Source organism: Astyanax mexicanus, chromosome 19 (genome assembly GCF_023375975.1).
Source record: "Astyanax mexicanus isolate ESR-SI-001 chromosome 19, AstMex3_surface, whole genome shotgun sequence".
Classification (NCBI taxonomy): Eukaryota; Metazoa; Chordata; class Actinopteri; order Characiformes; family Acestrorhamphidae; genus Astyanax; species Astyanax mexicanus.
This window is the reverse complement of record NC_064426.1, coordinates 9,183,990-9,204,370: the sequence shown is the minus strand read 5'-3', so window position 1 is coordinate 9,204,370 and position 20,381 is coordinate 9,183,990. Positions and strand designations below refer to the sequence as shown.

Below are 20,381 nucleotides of genomic sequence, written 5' to 3'. Positions count from 1 at the left end.
AGAATAAAACTAGATAATAACAAAAAAACTAAACATGAAGAACAATAAACATATAAAAAATATACATAAAAATGTAGCCTAGTACCAATAGGTTTTGGTGCAAAGGAGCCTGGGATTTGGAAAGGGATTTGGAAGTTCTTTTTTATTTCATTAAAACACATTGTTAAAACGTCTCCTAATTTAACAGTTATCCATTTAAAGACTGAAGTTTATTTATATGCATTTGGTTGTTTGAAGTTTGAAATAACTGAAATGTTTTACAGAGGAAATTAAAGTGTTTTTTTTTTACGGCATCACTCCCACTGACCCCCTTTTAACATCTTTATGAGTCTGAAACAGTGAAAGATATTTTTCTAGTAGTGTGAACTCTGAACAATAGGGGGCGATCACTGACCACATTCTTTATTCATGCAAAATACACCACTGGATGTTAATATTAATATACTAACACTATTGGACAGAGGAAAAGGGCATGTAAATAATATATATTTTCATTCTGAGCTTCAAATAAAAAGCAGGACATTTCTTCTCTTATGATTATTTAACTTTTTTCATCATACAGAACTGAATTTACAAACTTTAATCCCATTAAAGTGTTATGGAGCTGATGATAGCTAAATGCTGCATTCTTATACTGATGCTAACACAAGGTAAGATATATTCATCAGTAAATTGTTATGTGAGAGTGTTTTAATACATTCATCATTGAGTTTTATTGGTAAATGTTTTATTTTGTAGATATTATAAATGCTGAGATCAGACTTGAGCAGTCTTCTGCTGTGGTGAAGAAACCTGGAGAAACTGTGAAGATCTCCTGTATAATAAGTGGATACAGCATGACCAGCAAATACCTGCACTGGATACGACAGAAACCAGGACAAGCTCTGGAGTGGATTGGTCGGATGAATACTGGCTCAAATTCAGCGATTTATTCAGATTCCATGAAAGATCACTTCATACTGACTGAAGACGTTCCCTCAAACACACAGTTCTTACAGTCCAAGAGTCTGAGAGCAGAAGATACTGCTGTTTATTACTGCGCTCGAGAAGACCACAGTGACTAAAACTGATGAAGCAGTTGTACAAAAACCACACACACACACACACACACACACACCAAAAACATTATAGTATTAAACCCTGCAGAAATGATGTGTTGTAATTAATCTGTTATTTTATTAAAAATAATCTTTGATTGTTAAAATTTTAATCAAATTAAAAATTTGGATCTAACTTTATGTTGTATAAGCCTCTGTATTCACTATGTATTGAATAAAGTAGTACAGCTTGTGTAAATATATACACTCCATCAATTACACAAATATATTTAAATACTCTCTATAAGAACTTCTGCTTTTTCTACATATTTTAATAGCAGATACAGACCTGATCTCATATTTGTGTTCATTCTTTTTTTTTTTTTTAGTTTATATTAAAGAGACATGCTATACTGATTTATGCACCATGGGTAAAACAAAAACTAGCCCTTTTTTTAGGGGGATCCTCTGTGTATTATTATACAGAGAGAACAGGTGTGTTACTTTATTTTAAACAACCCCATACTCACAGTTGAATGTCTGGCATCACACACACACACACAATCTAAATTGCAAATGTAAGTGGAGTTATGAATATAACTTAATTTTGGGAGATTGATCCACGCCCTAACTCCTCCCACTCTCCTCCCTATATAAACCCTCACTTCCTCCCTACCTATTTCTCTGAGCCACCCGCCCCTATTCAATCCAGTTCGAGGGTGTGGGAAATACCAGGAAATTACAGGTTATTGAGATTTATTGCTAATGAAAGAATATAAAATATATGTAAATTCTCACTATCACACCTTTTACTATCACAATTTTCACTCTCAGAGAAGTCGTGGAGTTCAATGCTGTCCATACACTACACGACTTTGAAAAGACTCAGAAAAAACTTTTAACAGATTAAAGTCTGACACCCTCTCACATTTAAAGACTAGTCACAGACTTTTTACTCACAGGATAAGATATTACAAAGACTGGGATCTTATAGGATCACTATTTGCAAGACTGCAACTAGATTCTTTCTGAGATTATTTCCCATCATGCCTTTGGGTGGATAATAGAATAGAATAGAATAGTACATATTACCTATTTAGTTACAAATAATGTGTACATCAATACTGTGATTTATCAGACTCACAGCTTTTGTCTCCATCATCAGTTTATTTTTCTGCCACACTGTTAGCTCTTTTTTTTTTTTAAATAATACATTTTGTGTTCAACTCTGTCTATAAGCTTCCTCCCCTTTTTTCTACACCCTTGTACAGCAAAGAATCACAGTTTCACTGTTATGTATTTGCCTTTGTTTTATATAGAATTAATGCAATTAAGAACATCATTCTTCAAAATGTGTATTTATTAAACTTGTTTGTATCATAAATAACTCTGCACAATAAGACAAAGTAGTGCAAAATAAAATAATTTTAATTATAATGACTTTAAAGTACTACCTTTGTTCATAATAATTGTACATAATAAAGTAAGAACCAATATAAGGCATATTAACTGCAAAATGTGTTCGTTTTAAAATCGTTTGCGAATAGACACGTAAATAATTCCTGCCTTGCTGCTTCCTGTAGCTTTTCTATTGGCTGTTGACTTTGATTACATCACTATTTTTGCGTGAGCCAAGTCTGAAGACTTATGATAATATTAAACACGGTTGATTTTATCTGAACACCAGGACGAGAAAAAAACTGACTAAAACTTTCAGTTCTAATCTCCTTAAACTGAACCATCGAGAAGACGTGACTGCAGCTCGACTCTAGCCAGACTCTCGTGATTTCATCCTGACTCTGGAAATTGATTAGGTGTATGATCAGCGTAACACTGCTGTTCAAGAAAAAAGAATCACTAAAAGCTGGACTAAAAGCTGAACAAAGGTTGCAGTTTACCACACAGATAAAGAATAGTCTACTTGAAGAAAATTTGTCTGATCAGAATTTTAGCGCACTGATCCAGAAACAGGAGTAACTAGAACATGACCAAAGGTGACATCGTACAAAACTGCATTCCACACCATGACAGCAGGCCTTCAGAACATGTGACAAAAAATCAATGATTTTAGTTCTGACCACAATGTCTCTTCACAAACGGATATTTTGGTCGGCTCCACCGAGTCAAAAGGGAAAGTTTTTTCACTGAAAATGAAATGTCCCACTGAAATTCACGCAGTCACACAGTCACTCCATGACAGTCTGGAATCCCTATGTGTTAAACACAGTGTTACTCCTGTCTGCTGAATTCTCCTGGGTGTATTATTTCTGTACATTCTTTATTTGCATAATATATCAAACAAATAAAGAAATACAAATTGTGGTAAATTGTGTGCAAAACTAATGGCACATAAAACAATTGTTATAATTGTTGTAAGAAAATACCATATTTAACTTTATTTTCCCTTAGAAATGTAACAAAATGTGTAATTTAACCCAAAGTGCCCAATTTTTTGAATAAGTATATATTTACATAAAAATTCAAATATGCGTAATGTCAACACACATTTGCATCCTATAGTTCTTTACATAATTAAATACAAGCCCCCAGCTCCCCTCACCACTCCCACCAACTGCCCTCTATTTAGGAGATGATACACTCTCTATTACACTCTGAGAACTGAGAGAAGATCCCACAGATCCAACTCCAACACCAACCATGTTCTCTACAGCTCTACTGATCCTGTGGGTTTCTGTATCCTGTGAGTTATTTATCAAACAGATTTCACATTATATTATTTTTATGTTTCATCTCAAATTGTAATATTTTAATGTATAAATGTATTTATGATCTACAGATGTTCACAGTTATGAACTGACTCAGCCTGGTTCTATGATGGTTCGTCCAGGTCAGAGTCTGACCATCAACTGTAAAGTTTCTTATTCAGTTACAAGTGAGCATACAGCCTGGATCAGACAACCTGCAGGAAAAGCTCTGGAGTGGATTGGACACATCTATAGCAGTGGGAGCACACGTTACAGTGATAAACTGAAAAACAAGTTCAGCATCTCCAGAGACACTGGAACTAACACAATAACATTACAAGGACAGAATCTGCAGACTGAAGATACAGCTGTGTATTACTGCGCAAGATACACACAGTGATACAAACTAATGCACCCATCATACAAAAACCCAGAAGCCTTAATTTCAAGCAAACTTTAAATGACGTCCATAAGATCACACAAGTTATTGTTTATATTTGTTTTGGAATAAACATAGCATGTTGTTTTAATCCTTTTTGAAAATGTTAAGACTAGATCTGTTAATGCTTAAATAGAAAAAAAAAAGCAAATAATGTATATTATAACACTGGGAAATGTAATATTAGAACTAAATGCAGCACATGTTTTCTTTACTGTGCTGCCACTGATGGGCCTTTTGAAAAGCTGTAGGAGTTCTATAGCATACATACTTAAAATAATGTTTTGACATCATAAATAAGGCATCAAAGGTACTTAACATTTATATAGGAATGTTTTTAATCAGCCAATTCTTCATCAGCACATTATTAATTGTTTCATAAAAAGCTCAACAATATTTATAAACCCTATCGTTTTAGATAGCTCTTCTTCTGACAAGAAATGTTCCAAAAACTCAAATATTTATAAAGCAGGAAAGTTAATGGTTAGATTAATCACTTGGTTAGACACTACCACACTAATGCCAGCCTTACTACAAATGCATGATGGGAAATAATCTCAAATAATCCCAAAGGCCCTTTTAAGACCTTCTACCGTAAAAAAATATGTTACAAACTATAATTCATAATTCTTATGTTTCATTCATATTTTTAAAGTTATTAAACTATCTATAAATAATAAAAACACCTACCAGTCATCTCCTAAGACTGATATGGTATAGGTAATTATGCTATTATCTGGTTGTGTTTTTGCCAGAAGATGTGAATAAAAGTTATATTTAGGTCCTTTTTTTAAGGTGTTCTAATGTAAAATGTAATGTTACAACTGATTTATCATAATTATTATGTTTCATTGATATGTTTAAAGTGATTAAATCATCTATACATGATAAAAACACCTGCTTGATATTTAATTGGTCGCTCTATTGATGCCAAAACACATCTGACCCATTGAGGCATGGACGTCTTAAAACTTCTGAAGGGTTTTTTTGTTCTGATAGTTATGAGGAGGATTCTCTATGAATTGCACCAATAAGCTCATGCCCCTGTCAGCAGTTCACCAACATTCTGTCTTTTTTGAATACCAGGAACCTCCCCACAAGACCTGCAGAAGTTATAGATATTTTGTAGATATTTTGACCCAGTCGTCCAGCCAGCAACCTACAATTTGATCCTTATTAAAGCAACTCATATTCTTATATTAGAGTATTCTTTCCTGCTTCCATCACATCAGCTTCAATAACTGACTGTTCACTTGTACTTCTTTATACTGTATATCTCACATCTATACAGTTGCAATTTTACTCATATAATTAAAGTCAATTACTTCACCTATAAGTGATTTTAATCCTATGGTTGATCAGTGTACTCTGACACCATCTGAACTCAAATATGCAAAATGTCTCCAATATCAGAGTTAAATACTCATCACTGAGCAATAGCGAGAAAATTCACTTTAATTTAATTTATTCTCCAGTAGGGGGAACCATTCACTCAGTAAACCATTCACTCAAAGCTTAAAGTCAACGCAGAAAATACAATACATCACTGACTTCTTATGCAAAACTGTTACTGAAGCTCTTCTGTATAAATGTAGAGTAAAAGAGAGACAGTCTGGACTCTGATCTGAACAGTTTCACACACACATCATGTTCCTCAGCTCTTTACTGCTGCTGCTGATTGCAGAATGTGAGTGTGTATCTCTCTCAATAAGGAATCATATTAATACAATAACTGAACTAACCATATTTAATGTGCTTTATTAATGATTTCTCTGTGTCTGTGTTCAGGTGTTCACTCTCAGGTTGTTCTCACACAGTCTGAACAGTCAGTAGCAGTGGCTCCAGGAGGATCCCACAAACTCACCTGTAGCTGCAGTGGATTCACTGTGAGGAGCACTTACATGCACTGGGTCAGACAGGCTCCTGGTAAAGGACTGGAATGGATTATTTATTATTATTCTGACACAAATAAAAGCTCAGCCCAGGCAGTGCAGGGCAGATTCACAGCATCCAAGGACAGCTCCAACTTCTACCTGCACATGACTCAACTGAAGCCTGAAGATACTGCAGTGTATTACTGTGCTAGAGACTCACTGTGGTGGAACTCATACAGACAGCTGTACAAAAACTAGAGGCTGATGATCAACAGAGGGAGGGTGGAGTCCAGCAGCATAAATCAAACTAGAAGATCTCTCATTTACTGTGTATAAAAAATCACAACACACTCATTGATGTAAATTGAAACTTCTTAAAATCATTTAATAATAAAAAATAATAATCAGTGAAGCATGACAATGCAACTATAATCAGATGGTAAAGAAATTAGAAGGCAGTAAAATGTGGAAATGTACCAAATACAGACAAAACCAGGCAGTAAACCAAAAACTTAAACATAGATGTTTAGTTATAGACCTTAATAAGCTAAATAAAATCAATTAATGTTTTTACTTTTAACTTTTTACTTCACTACAATATATAAAATCTCTCATCCCCTTTGGTTCATGTGTACAAAACATATAAAATAAGAACTCGAATCAGAGAACAGCATGCACTTATATTTGAGCTTGTTTTGACCTGTTGGATATACAGTAGCTACCCACTGCAACAACACCATTCAACATCAGCTCAAAAGCTTAAAAAATTATACAGTACAAGTCATAAGTTTAGACACACATTTTCATTTAATGTTTTTATTTTTTTCCTACATTGTAAATGAATACTGAAGTCATCCACACTATAAACACAAGGAATCATGTAAGAAATGAAAAGTGTTAAACAAACCAAAATACTCTGTGAAATATTTAGATGCTCTTATCTGGGGTTAAGCTGTTAACTTGTGGTTTCTGAGGCTGGTAACTCTGATGAACTTATCCTGTGCAACAGAGGAAACTCTGGCTCTTCCTTTCATAAAGCGCTCCTGATGAGAACCAGTTTCATCATAATATTTCTGATGGTTGTTTTTGATTTGCGTTTTTGATGATACTTTTAAAGTTTTTGAAAATTGTCAGATCAACTCACCTTCATATCAAGTATTTTTTCTTGCCGTAATCTGGATTAGAACATTATTAAAATATTCACTATTCGCTGTATACCTGTAACTCTACCTCTTCACTACTTTACTACTGATGCTCACAAACACATTAAGAGACAAGAAATTCAAGTAATTAACTCTTGATGAGTTCAGCACAGCTGTTAACTGAAAGCCTGGATTCCAGGTGACTCTACCTCATAAAGCTGACTGAGAAAATCCAGCAGAGATGTGCAAAACTGATCATCTGAACAAGAGGAGCTACTTTAAAAAATCTAAAATATAAAACATATTCTGGTTTGTTTAACACTTTTTTTGTTTACTAAATAAATCAATTTATGTTTTCTTCATATGTATAACTTTAATATTAATCTACAATGCAGAACATTTTGATAATGAATTAATACTGGGTTTAACGTGTTTCCAAACTTATCAGAAATCGTTTGCCTTCAGTGTTTTGTTTTTATTATCATTTCAATATATAAAATAACAACATTATATTAAACATGTGACAAACCAAGAATCATGTGACACCTTAAGTGAGTCTACCACATAAAATAAGTTAATTTAATCAAGAGTCTTATCAGAAAAATCATCAGGATATTACATTTAAGAATCATGAGTTTTACTGATATATCCACATTAAAAGAGGCAGTTTATACAGAAGAATGAAGTTCTTTCTTTTTAAATCCTCTACTAACAGACAAGCTATTAAGCTATTAAACTAGACAACAATGAAACTAAACCCGAAGAACAATAAACATATAATAAATATACTCAAAAATCTGCAATATTACACAAACAGCATTGATATAAAGTGCACTGTACATTTTACTTTTAATACTTAAATACATTTGTAAACATTAATATTAATAATAATAATTGAATATAGCGTATTATATACATTATGTAAACTGCATTGAAAATTTTACTAAGCATTCTGATACAATGTTTATAATATTATAAGCATAATGATATATATATTTTATATAAATGTCAAACCCGCTCTAATGCCCTTGATCCCAAGTTTAAAGTAAACTACCTTCATCTTCAATCAGGATAGTTTGCAACAGTAGTTTGGACTGCAGTGCTATAAGTTACTATACGGTTACTATAAGGTTTCCAGAACAATAAATGATTAAAATTTAAAAACACTTGATCATATTTAATGAGCTACATATATAAAATTAGTGTACAGTGCAACAATAATCCATCCCATTCAGCTTAAAGATTCATACAGTTTCTGCAGACTGCGGTAGAGTGGAGTGTTGATAAAGCACTTCCTATAGATTTACCTTTAAATAACCATTTCAATTTGACGATGAGTGCACAATATGTTTTTGCATAATATATCAAACAAAATAAAAAAGTACTAATTGTGGCTCTAAAATGTACAGAAAATTGCATATATCTCTTTTTTCCATAGAAATTCAGCAATTACACATTTGCATTTTTTGGTCCTCCACAGAAGCAAATACAAGCCCCCACCACTCCCACCAACTGCCCTCTATTTAGGAGATGATACACTCTCTATTACACTCTGAGAACTGAGAGAAGATCCCACAGATCCAACTCCAACACCAACCATGTTCTCTACAGCTCTACTGATCCTGTGGGTTTCTGTATCCTGTACGTTATTTATTAATCAACAGATTTTACTTTATAGACAATGTTTATTTTTAATATCAAACTGTAATAATTTAATGTGTCTAATTACTATGATTATTTATGATCTACAGATGTTCACAGTTATGAACTGACTCAGCCTGGTTCTATGATGGTTCGTCCAGGTCAGAGTCTGACCATCAACTGTAAAGTTTCATATTCAGTTACAAGCTGGAGCACAGGTTATATCAGACAACCTGCAGGAAAAGCTCTGGAGTGGATTGGAAATATCTATCATAATGGTAACACAGCTTACAGTGATAAACTGAAAAACAAGTTCAGCATCTCCAGAGACACTGGAACTAACACAATAACATTACAAGGACAGAATCTGCAGACTGAAGATACAGCTGTGTATTACTGCGCACGATACACACAGAGTGATACACACTAATGCACCCATCATACAAAAACCCAGAAGCTTTAATTTTAAGCAGATTTTAAAAACTTTCATAAGATCACATAAGTCATTATTTATATTTGTTTTTTGAATGAACATACCATGTTGTTTTAATCCTTTATGAAAATGTTAAGACTAGATCTGTTTATCCTTAAATAGAAAAAAGCAAAAATATATAATATCACTGGGAAATTAAATATTGAAACTATATGCAACACATGTTTTCTTGCATTTTGAAAAGCTCCAGTGGTCCCATAGCATAAATACCTAAAATATTTTTATTTTATGAATAAAATGAGGCATTAAATGTACTAAAACTTTATACAGGAACATTTTTAATCATCAGCCAGTTCTTCACCATCTTATTCTTTGTTTTATTAAACGTAAAGAATATTTATGAAGTGTAATGTTTTAGATATCTATTCTCCTGACAATAAATGCTCCAATAGCTCTAATATTTATAAAGCAGGATAGTTAATGGTTAATTTAACTGCTTGGTTAGACACTACCACACTAATGCCAGTCTTAAAGTGGTTCTGATGAGAGCCAGTTTCATCATAACGCTTTTAATGGTCTTTGCAACTGAACTTAATGATATTTTTAAAGTTCTTCAAATTTGTAGGATCAACTCCCCTTATTTGTAAAAGTAATTTTTTTCTTTATTTAGTTGAATATTTCTTGCCATTATCTGGATTAAAACATTATTAAAATAGGACTATTCACTGTATACCTGTAACTCAACCTCTTCACTACTGTAGAATTGATGCTCTCAAACACATTAAAAGACAAGAAATTCAAGTAATTAACTCTTGATGAGTTCAGCACAGCTGTTAACTGAAAGCCTGAATTCCGGGTGACTCTACCTCATAAAGCTGACTGAGACAATCCAGCCAAGATGTGCAAAACTGTCTCTATCTAAGCAAGAGGAGCTACTATGAAAAATCTAAAATCTAAATTAAAATATAAACATATTATGGTTTACCACTTTTTTGTTTACTAAATAAATGCATATGTTTTTCTTAATAGTTTGAATAAGTTTGGTATTAATCTACAATGCAGAACATATTTAATAATAAAAAGCACTGAATTTAGCATGTGTCCAAACTTTTGACTGGTACAGTATTTATACAAACTTCACTCTTCCTATCAGAAACGATTTGCCTTCAGTGTTTTGTTTTTATTATCATTTGAATTAATAAAATAATGGAATTATATTAATTGATTGACAAACGAGTCATGTGGCACCTAAAATAAGTATTTAACCTAAAATGAATTAATTAATCAAGAGTCCCATAAAAAATTACATTCAAGTTTAAAGTGTTCATTTTTTCATGTCCACAGTAAAAGAGACAGTTTATACAGTAGAATGAAAATTTTACTTTATTGATCCTCCACTAACAGACAAACTATTAAACTATTAGAATAAAACACGATAATAACAAAAAAAAAACTAAACATGAAGAACAATAAACATATAAAAAATATACATAAAAATGTAGCCTAGTACCAATAGGTTTTGGTGCAAAGGAGCCTGGGATTTGGAAGTTCTTTTTTATTTCATTAAAACACATTGTTAAAACGTCTCCTAATTTAACAGTTATCCATTTAAAGACTGAAGTTTATTTATATGCATTTGTTTGTTTAAAGTTTGAAATAACTGAAATGTTTTACAGAGGAAATTAAAGTGCTTTCTTTATGGCTCACTCCCACTGACCCCCTTTTAACATCTTTATGAGTCTGAAACAGTGAAAGATATTTTTCTAGTAGTGTGAACTCTGAACAATAGGGGGCGATCACTGACCACATTCTTTATTCATGCAAAATACACCACTGGATGTTAATATTAATATACTAACACTATTGGACAGAGGAAAAGGGCATGTAAATAATATATATTTTAATTCTGAGCTTCAAATAAAAAGCAGGACATTTCTTCTCTTATGATTATTTTACTTTTTTCATCATACAGAACTGAATTTACTGAACTTTAACCCCATTAAAGTGTTGGATTATGGAGCTGATGATAGCTAAATGCTGCATTCTTATACTGATGCTAACACAAGGTAGGATATATTTATCAGTAAATTGTTATGTGACAGTGTTTTAATACATTTATCATTGAGTTTTATTGTTAAACGTTTTATTTTGTAGATATTATAAATGCTGAGATCAGACTTGAGCAGTCTTCTGCTGTGGTGAAGAAACCTGGAGAAACTGTGAAGATCTCCTGTATAATAAGTGGATACAGCATGACCAGCAACTACCTGCACTGGATACGACAGAAACCAGGACAAGCTCTGGAGTGGATTGGTCGGATGAACACTGGTAGAAATTCAGCAGATTATGCAGATTCCATGAAAGATCACTTCATACTGACTGAGGACGTTTCCTCAAGCACACAGTTCTTACAGTCCAAGAGTCTGAGAGCAGAAGATACTGCTGTTTATTACTGCGCTCGACAAGACCACAGTGACTAAAACTGATAAAGCAGCTGTACAAAAACCACACCCACACACCCACACACACCAAAAACATTATAGTATTAAACCCTGCAGAAATGATGTGTTGTAATTAATCTGTTATTTTATTAAAAAATAATCTTTGATTGTTAAAATTTTAATCAAATTTAAAATTTGGATCTAACTTTATGTTGTATAAGCGTCTGCATTCACTATGTATTGAATAAAGTAGTACAGCTTGTGTAAATATATACACTCTATCAATTACACAAATATATTTAAATACTCTCTATAAGAACTTCTGATTATTCTACATCTTTTAATAGCAGATACAGACCTGATCTCATATTTGTGTTCATTCTTTTTTTTTTTAGTTTATATTAAAGAGACATGCTATACTGATTTATGCACCATGGGTAAAACAAAAACTAGCCCTTTTTTAGGGGGCTCCTCTGTGTATTATTATACAGAGAGAACAGGTGTGTTACTTTCTTTTAAACAACCCCATACTCACAGTTGAATGTCTGGCATCACACACACACACACAATCTAAATTGCAAATGTAAGTGGAGTTATGAATATAACTTAATTTTGGGAGATTGATCCAAGCCTCCCTCCTTACTCCTCCCACTCTCCTCCATTTATAAACCCTCACTGTTTTGGAATAAACATAGCATGTCATTTTAGTCCTTTATGAAAACAGTTTACCAGTTAAATAAAGTTAAGACTAGATCTGTTTATCCTTAAATAAAACAGCAAGAAATTTGTACGAAAGAAAAATCTTGACTATTTTATACATTGTAAATAAATATTTTAAATTAATTATTGGAACTATACGGATCACATGTTTTCTTACATCTACTGTGGTGTCATTGATGGGCTCCAGGATTCTATAGCATAATATTTTTCAACATCCTTAAAATTAAACACATTCAAGGTACTTAAAATTTATTCAGGTATGTTTTTAATCAGCCAATTAGATAGCTCTTTTTCTGTCAATAAATGCTCCAATAGTTCTAAAATTTATAAAGCAGGATAGTTAATGGTTAATTTAACTGCTTGGTTAGACACTACCACACTATTGCCAGAAATAATCTCAAATAATCCCAAAGGCCCTTTTAAGGTCTTATACTGTAAAAAGTAATGGTACAACCTATAATTCTTATTTTTAATTCATATTTTTCAAGTTATTAAACTATCTATAAATAACAATAACACCTACCAGTCATCTCCTAAGACTAAGACTGAGTTATTATCTGGTTGTGTTTTTGTCAGAAGATGTCAGTGCATGGGGCAGAGCTTATTTTAGTAAGCTTCGTAAAAATCATAGGTAATTTTAGGGCCTTTTTTAAAGGTATTTTACTGTAAAATGTAATGTTATAACTGATTATTTATAATTAATATGTTTCATTTATATTTTAAAGTGATCAAACCATCAATACATAATAATAAAAACACCTGATTAATATGTAATTGGTCCCTCTATTGATAACAAAACACATCTGACCCATTGAGGCATAAACTCATTAAAACCTCTGAAGGTGTTTTTTTGTATGTTGCATCAAAACACTTTATAGCAGCAGATCTGATCTTTTAAGTCTTAATAGTAGATGATAGAGGATTCTCTATGAAATGCACCAATAAGCTCATGGATGCACATGACCTTGTCATTAGTTCACCAACTTTCAGTCTTTTTTTAATACCAGAAACCTCCCAAAAAAACCTTCTGATGTTTTTTAGATATTTTGACCAGTCATCCAGTCAGCTACAATTTGAGCTTTATTAATGCCACTCATACTTTTATATTAGAGTATTTTTCTGCCTCCATCACATCAGCTTCAATAACTGACTGTTCACTTGTGCTGCTTTATACTGTATATCTCACTTCTATACAGATGTCATTTTAATCAAATCATTAATGTTCTTTAATTCACCTATAAGTGATATATAATCATATGGTTAATAAGTGTATCCTGACACCAACTGAACTCAAAATGCAAAGTGTTTCCAATAGAAGAGTTAAATACTCATCACTCTGATCAATAGAGAGAACATTTCCATTAGTTTAACTTATTCTCCAGTAGGGGGAACCATTCACTCACAAAATCAACCAGTCTAATTCACTCAAAGCTTAAAGTCACTGCAGAAAATACAACACAATCCATCACTGACTTCTTATGCAAAACTGTTACTGAAGCTCTTCTGTATAAATGTAGAGTAAAAGAGAGACAGTCTGGACTCTGATCTGAACAGTTTCACACACACATCATGTTCCTCAGCTCTTTACTGCTGCTGCTGATTGCAGAATGTGAGTGTGTATCTCTCTCAATAAGAAATCATATTAATACAATAACTGAACTAACCATATTTAATGTGATTTATTAATGATTTCTCTGTGTCTGTGTTCAGGTGTTCACTCTCAGGTTGTTCTCACACAGTCTGAACAGTCAGTAGCAGTGGCTCCAGGAGGATCCCACAAACTCACCTGTAGCTGCAGTGGATTCAGTGTGGGGGACTAGCATGCAGTGGATCAGACAGGCTCCTGGTAAAGGACTGGAATGGATTATTTATTATTATTCTGATTCTTATAAAAGCTCAGCCCAGGCAGTGCAGGGCAGATTCACAGCATCCAAGGACAGCTCCAACTTCTACCTGCACATGACTCAACTGAAGCCTGAAGATACTGCAGTGTATTACTGTGCTAGAGGCTCACTGTGGTGGAACTCATACAGACAGCTGTACAAAAACTAGAGTCTAATGATCAACAGAGGGAGGGTGGAGTCTAGCAGATTAATACAGACAGCACAAGAGGAACACCACTGCTGTCCTGTTTGTACTAAAAACACATAAAAAGTAAAACATTTTTCAAACAAAATAAAATTTAACATATTGAGATAGCTAGGTTAGCTAGTTAGTGAAGCAGTAAACATAGCTAAAGTTCCCCAATGTACCCAAGCTCACACACCAACATTTAGCCAGTGATGTTACTAGCATTACTAGTGTTGTAGAAAATGTAAATGAAAGGTGGGTTAACCCCCACCTCTCGTCCGGGGTACAACTCCCCTACATGTTCGTTTGATAGAGAGAGTCAGACAGGTGGAGTGAAGTTGAAAGCAAACCAAGTATTTATTACACAGAACTGGATCCAGGAGAACATACAAAGAAACGGTTATCAGCCGTCCCAGCATAAGTTCTGACCCCCCTCTGATCTGACTCCATGTGTTAGTGCTCAAGTTTCACAGGTCTGACCGGACCACTAGTGTTTGGCCTTGATTGTGTCCAGCCAGAAAGTGTGGTATTGTTTTAAGAATTGACTGGGTCCAGTCAGACAGTGTGATATTGTTCATTAGCTGCGTAGCTAGCTCAGTTGCAGACCAGTACCAAAGAACAGAATCATTTATTAATACACTCTACTCAAACAAATTGCAGGAAATAAAGCTTTTTATACTCGGTATCAGTTCCTCCTCTTGCTTGTGAATATTCATACATGCAAATATATCACCTCTGATTGGCTAACAGCACTGCGAGGCAGTGTGACGAACAACAGTTTAAAACATTTTTAAAATCAAGACATTTTTTACACTGATAACAGTCTTTGCAATGGCATATGTTACTTTACAACATGTGCAGTTCAGCCTCTGACCTAGACCCGTATCTGTAAAACACCAAATCCACCAGAAATTCAATGTATATCTATAGTTGCACACAGAGGTGGGTAGTCCGGGTCCAAAAAGTAAAAATCCACCCTGGGATTTTGTTGGCTGAGTTGCAGCAGAGCCGCCCAGGCAGTTGGAACAAAACCCTGGGGTGAATTTTTACTTTTAACTAGTGTAAACAGAACTGATCTGAAAATACACACCTACCTATCTCAATTGTACTTTGCTGGTGGTGTTCTATAGACAAATTCTAACCATTTGTTCTTTAGCTCTGAATTACTGGGCAAAGCATATAAACACTGATGTGATATTTGTACAAATAACACAGGAATGAACTGCATGCTGTTCCAATGTAAGAACAGGGAGACTCTTATCTCTGAGTTATAATGTAACCCACTTTGACCTTCTTGTGCAAAAACATTTAATCCTCCTTATATAAAAAAAATGTAATATACATTTAAATAAATACATAATAAATAGTTAATTAACTTGATAAGAAATGTATATATGTATATATTGCTGTTAAACAGAAGTAAGTTGTTGTAAGAGCTTTTGTACTGTTTATAAGACCCAAATTGTTTACATTTGCACCATTTGTTCATATGGCATAATATTTGTTATATAAAAACTACCAGGAACAATAAGTGATTGAATATTTCGACTGATAAAGTGTGGGTTTCCCAAAAGCTTTTTAGCACTAAGGTTTATCCTAGATGCATCACACTGAACACTCTCTCTCCATGTAAAGATGTTCTTAATGCTAAGATGCTATTGGGAAACTGGTTGAGATGCTTTGGACAAAATATCTCAAGGATCCAGCATCACAGCACAGGTTTTACCTGGTCTAAACAGTCGTGTTCATCTTGTCTGTTTTGAGTGCCTGTAACTTATAAAAATAAGTGTGTACTCACACTAGGCATAGATAGTTGAATTGTGCTGGAGGACAGTTCTGCCCGCTCCCCACACCCCCGCTGTCCTGCACTCACACTGCGTTTAAACAATCCGGGCCCAAGCTTGCTTATATTATTACTCACTGCTCAGTGGGCTTGCAGGTGTTGTGCCGAATTCAGCACCCCGGTCATGAAAAGCCTCTCACACTGCATGTGTACCGCGCTGAAGTCCAAATGAATTGCTCCCTGCCCCAATTCTTCTAGTTCCCATTAGTTGTGAGCCATGCTTTTGGAGGTATCCGTGCCTAGGCCATGAATTGACTAGTGTGAGTACAGCCTAAGTCACTTCTTATATCACCTTCACTCTTTTTCATTAGTCCTGTTCCCTGTCTGCATGAATTAGGATTTCTCCACACCTATAGTGGCTTTGCTTTGGTCCAAATCAGTTAACAAGTTCAAAAACATGGGGCCTTTTCACTTTTAACTTTGGTTTGGCTTTGTTTGTAAGAACTTTCTCTCTCCTTATTGGTCAGACTTTACTGGGGTGGAGCAAGAAAGTTTATACAGGAATAATAGTGTATATTCCTGTATAGTTTAATATGAATCAAAGGCAAAATGTTGTTTATTCATTGCTGTAATAATTATCTGGGTAATATACCAGGTGAAACTACACCTGTAAAGTCATTTACAGTGCCCTCCATAATTATTGGCACCCCTGGTTAAGATGTGTTCTTTAGCTTCTCATAAATTGAGTTTTGTTCAAAATAATATAGGACCACGATGGAAAAAAAGAGTAAAATACAACCTTTAACTCAAGTGAATTTATTCAGTAGGAAAAAAATCCCACATTAAGAAATAATTATTTAACATCAAATCATGTGTGCCACAATTATTAGCACCCCTGATGTTAATACTTTGTACAACCCCCTTTTGCCAACAAAACAGCACCTAATCTTCTCCTGTAATGTTTCACAAGATGGGAGAATACAGAAAGAGGGATCTTTGACCATTCCTCTTTGCACATTCTCTCTAAATCATCCAACGACCTGGGTCCTCTCCTCTGCACTCTGCTCTTCAGCTCACCCCACAGGTTTTCAATGGGGTTGAGGTCTGGGGACTGAGATGGCCATGGGAGGAGCTTGATTCTGTGTGTGGTGAACCATTTCTGTGTAGATTTGGCCACATGTTTAGGGTTATTATCTTGCTGAAAGACCCAGTGACGACCCATCTTCAGCTTTCGGGCAGAAGCCACCAGATTTTGTTTTAAAATGTCCTGGTATTTTAGAGCATTCATGATGCCATGCACCCTAACAAGGTTCCCAGGGCCTTTAGAAGAGAAACAGGCCCACAGCATCACTGATCCCCCCCCTCCCCCCCCCCCCCCCCGTATTTCACAGTGGGCATGAGGTGCTTTTCTGCATACTCAGCTCTTGTGTTACGCCAGACCCACTTAGAGCATTTGTTGCATCTTTGTTTCATCTGACCAAAGCACACGGTCCCAGTTGAAGTCCCAGTACCGCTTAGCAAACTCCAAACGTTTGCGTTTATGATTGTGAGTGAGAAATGGTTTCTTCCGTGCATGCCTCCCAAACAGCTTGTTGGCATGTAGATAGCGCCTGATGGTTGTTTTGGAGACTTTGTGACCCCAAGAAGCTACCATTTGTTGCAATTCTGTAACAGTGAGCTTTGGAGAACTTTTTATTTCTCTTATCATCCTCCTCACTGTGCGTGGTGGCAAAATAAACTTGCGTCCTCGTCCAGGCTTGTTTACCACTGTTCCAGTTGTTTTAAACTTCTTAATAATTCCTCTGACAGTAGATATGGACAGGTGTAGGCGAGTAGCGATTTTCTTGTAGCCATTGCCTGACTTGTGAAGGTCAACACACATCTGCCTCACTTGAATGGTATGTTCCTTTGTCTTTCCCATGTTGAAGATAAATGGCCTCTGTGTCACGTCATATTTATACCCCAGGGAAACAGGAAGTTGTGAATTACTAATTAAATGTTCCTACATACTCTGATCAACTTCGTAAACTACTGTAGAAGTGACAGGAATACTTTTATTAAATTTATTTCCTAAGAATTGTTAGGGGTGCCAATAATTGTGGAACAGGTGATTTTATGAAGAATAATTATTTCTTAGTCAGGGATTTTATTTCCCCCTTAAAATTTACTTGAGTTAAAGGTTGGACTTTACTTTTTTTCCCCCATCGTTGTCCTCTATTATTTTGAACAAAATTCAATTTATGAGAAGCTAAAGAACACATCTTAACCAGGGGTGCCAATAATTATGGAGGGCACTGTATCTGATCTTTGTGGAGAACATCTGATTGCTGGATCAGATTGATGTCAGATCACACTCACCTCTTACCATAAACAAACTGCTCCTTAACACATAGCCTGTTAGTTTAACTAACATTAGAAATGTTAATGAACTTCTTTTATTAACGTCTGTTAATCTTTTTCACTCTTTTGCTGCAAACCAAACTAAACTGCAAAGCCCCCAAGAGTATTATTCTGTATTCTGCACTTGGGGGGGGGGGGGGATCAGGGACCACATCCTGCACTTACACAAAATACTGAAACTACTGAACTTTCTCTATTGGTCTAGAGATCATGTATGCAAATACTGGTGTATTTAGATTATAAAACTCACTTTAGGATTAACTAGAAATGCAGATAACACTCATCTAATCTTCACATCACTTTATTCTGCAGAACTAAACTAGTGATCTTAATAATGGGGCTAAAGATTTCTCAGTATTGTGTTCTTATACTGATGTTAATGCAAGGTATGCTAGATTCTGATATGTGTACACTGTTATGTGAGACTGTTTTAATATATTTGTGATTGAGCTTAATTGATAAATGTTTTATTTAATAGATATTATAAGTGCTGAGATCAGGCTTGAGCAGTCTTCTGCTGTGGTGAAGAAACCTGGAGAAACTGTGAAGATCTCCTGTAAAATAAGTGGATACAGCATGACCAGCTACAACATCCACTGGATACGACAGAAACCAGGACAAGCTCTGGAGTGGATTGGTCGGATGAACACTGGCTCAAATTCAGCGTTATATGCAGATTCCATGAAAGATCACTTCATACTGACTGAGGACGTTCCTTCAAACATGCAGTTTTTAGAGGCCAAGAGTCTGAGAGCAGAAGATACTGCTGTTTATTACTGCGCTCGATCCCCACAGTGACTGAAGCTGATGGACCAGCTGTTCAAAAACCACAACACACACACAAACACCAACATTACACACACACACACACACACACACACACACACACACACACACACACACACACACACACACACACAAACTGAACAAACTGAAGCAATTGCACCAAGAATTTACATTAGACATACATTTGCAAGAAAAAGTATGTGAACTCTTTGAGAGTATTTTTGGATTTCTGCACAAATTGGTTAACATTCACTGTTCTTAAGAGGGATATATGATCTAAAATAAGGGTTCTTTTTCACAACATATTTAGAATACTGAAAGTGATTAATTGATACAAATAAAAATAAATATAAATATCATTGTCTCTTTTAGTGATAGACTTAAAATATTTATGCAAGAACTGCAAGAAACCCATTAAACATTACACAGCTGAAAGAATTCTGCATGGAGGACTAGGAAAATCCTTCTCCCAGTCGGATGCTGATAAATGTCTAATTTAGGTTATTTCTAGGGCATAACTTTTTAATTACAAGGAACAAACTTTTTTAAATGGTAACATTAACATTTAACATTTTATTATATGTTATATGTGAATATTTCATTAACAAAGTCCATGTGATTAAATATGTTTTAAAAGACAAAGGTTTTCTTGGGATGTCTTAATTTTTTGACAGTAAGTCAAACTGATAGTTGGGTTGAATCAAGGTCAGATCATGAATTTGGACTGTGACCCAATTTTACCATCCCAAATACTTATTATACATGTTTTATGCAAAAGCTGTGAAAATTAATTGATTTTAAAACAATACATGTATTACTAATAGCCCTATAAGGCATTTGTTTTACTGATGGATGTAAAATTCAGACAAGGTACAGATGGTGTCCTTTTTAATCATATCTGTCTGCCTTT

The 20,381-nt window shown here is 34.6% G+C and overlaps 1 pseudogene and 3 gene segments (V, D, J or C); all 4 read left to right on the top strand.

Moving 5' to 3' along the window:
- Positions 1-5,734: 5,734 nt before the first annotated feature.
- LOC125784518 (Ig heavy chain V region-like) lies at positions 5,735-6,313 on the top strand. The segment is given in 2 exon segments: positions 5,735-5,868; positions 5,970-6,313. Coding segments are annotated over 2 exon segments (384 nt in total).
- Positions 6,314-11,225: 4,912 nt separating this feature from the next.
- Positions 11,226-11,774, top strand: LOC125784359 (Ig heavy chain V region 23-like). The segment is given in 2 exon segments: positions 11,226-11,337; positions 11,426-11,774. Coding segments are annotated over 2 exon segments (378 nt in total).
- Positions 11,775-13,967: 2,193 nt separating this feature from the next.
- On the top strand, positions 13,968-14,484 carry LOC125784517 (Ig heavy chain V region-like; annotated as a pseudogene).
- A 4,473-nt stretch (positions 14,485-18,957) lies between these two features.
- LOC125784516 (immunoglobulin heavy variable 1-3-like) lies at positions 18,958-19,483 on the top strand. The segment is given in 2 exon segments: positions 18,958-19,071; positions 19,164-19,483. Coding segments are annotated over 2 exon segments (372 nt in total).
- The last annotated feature ends 898 nt before the right edge of the window (positions 19,484-20,381 follow it).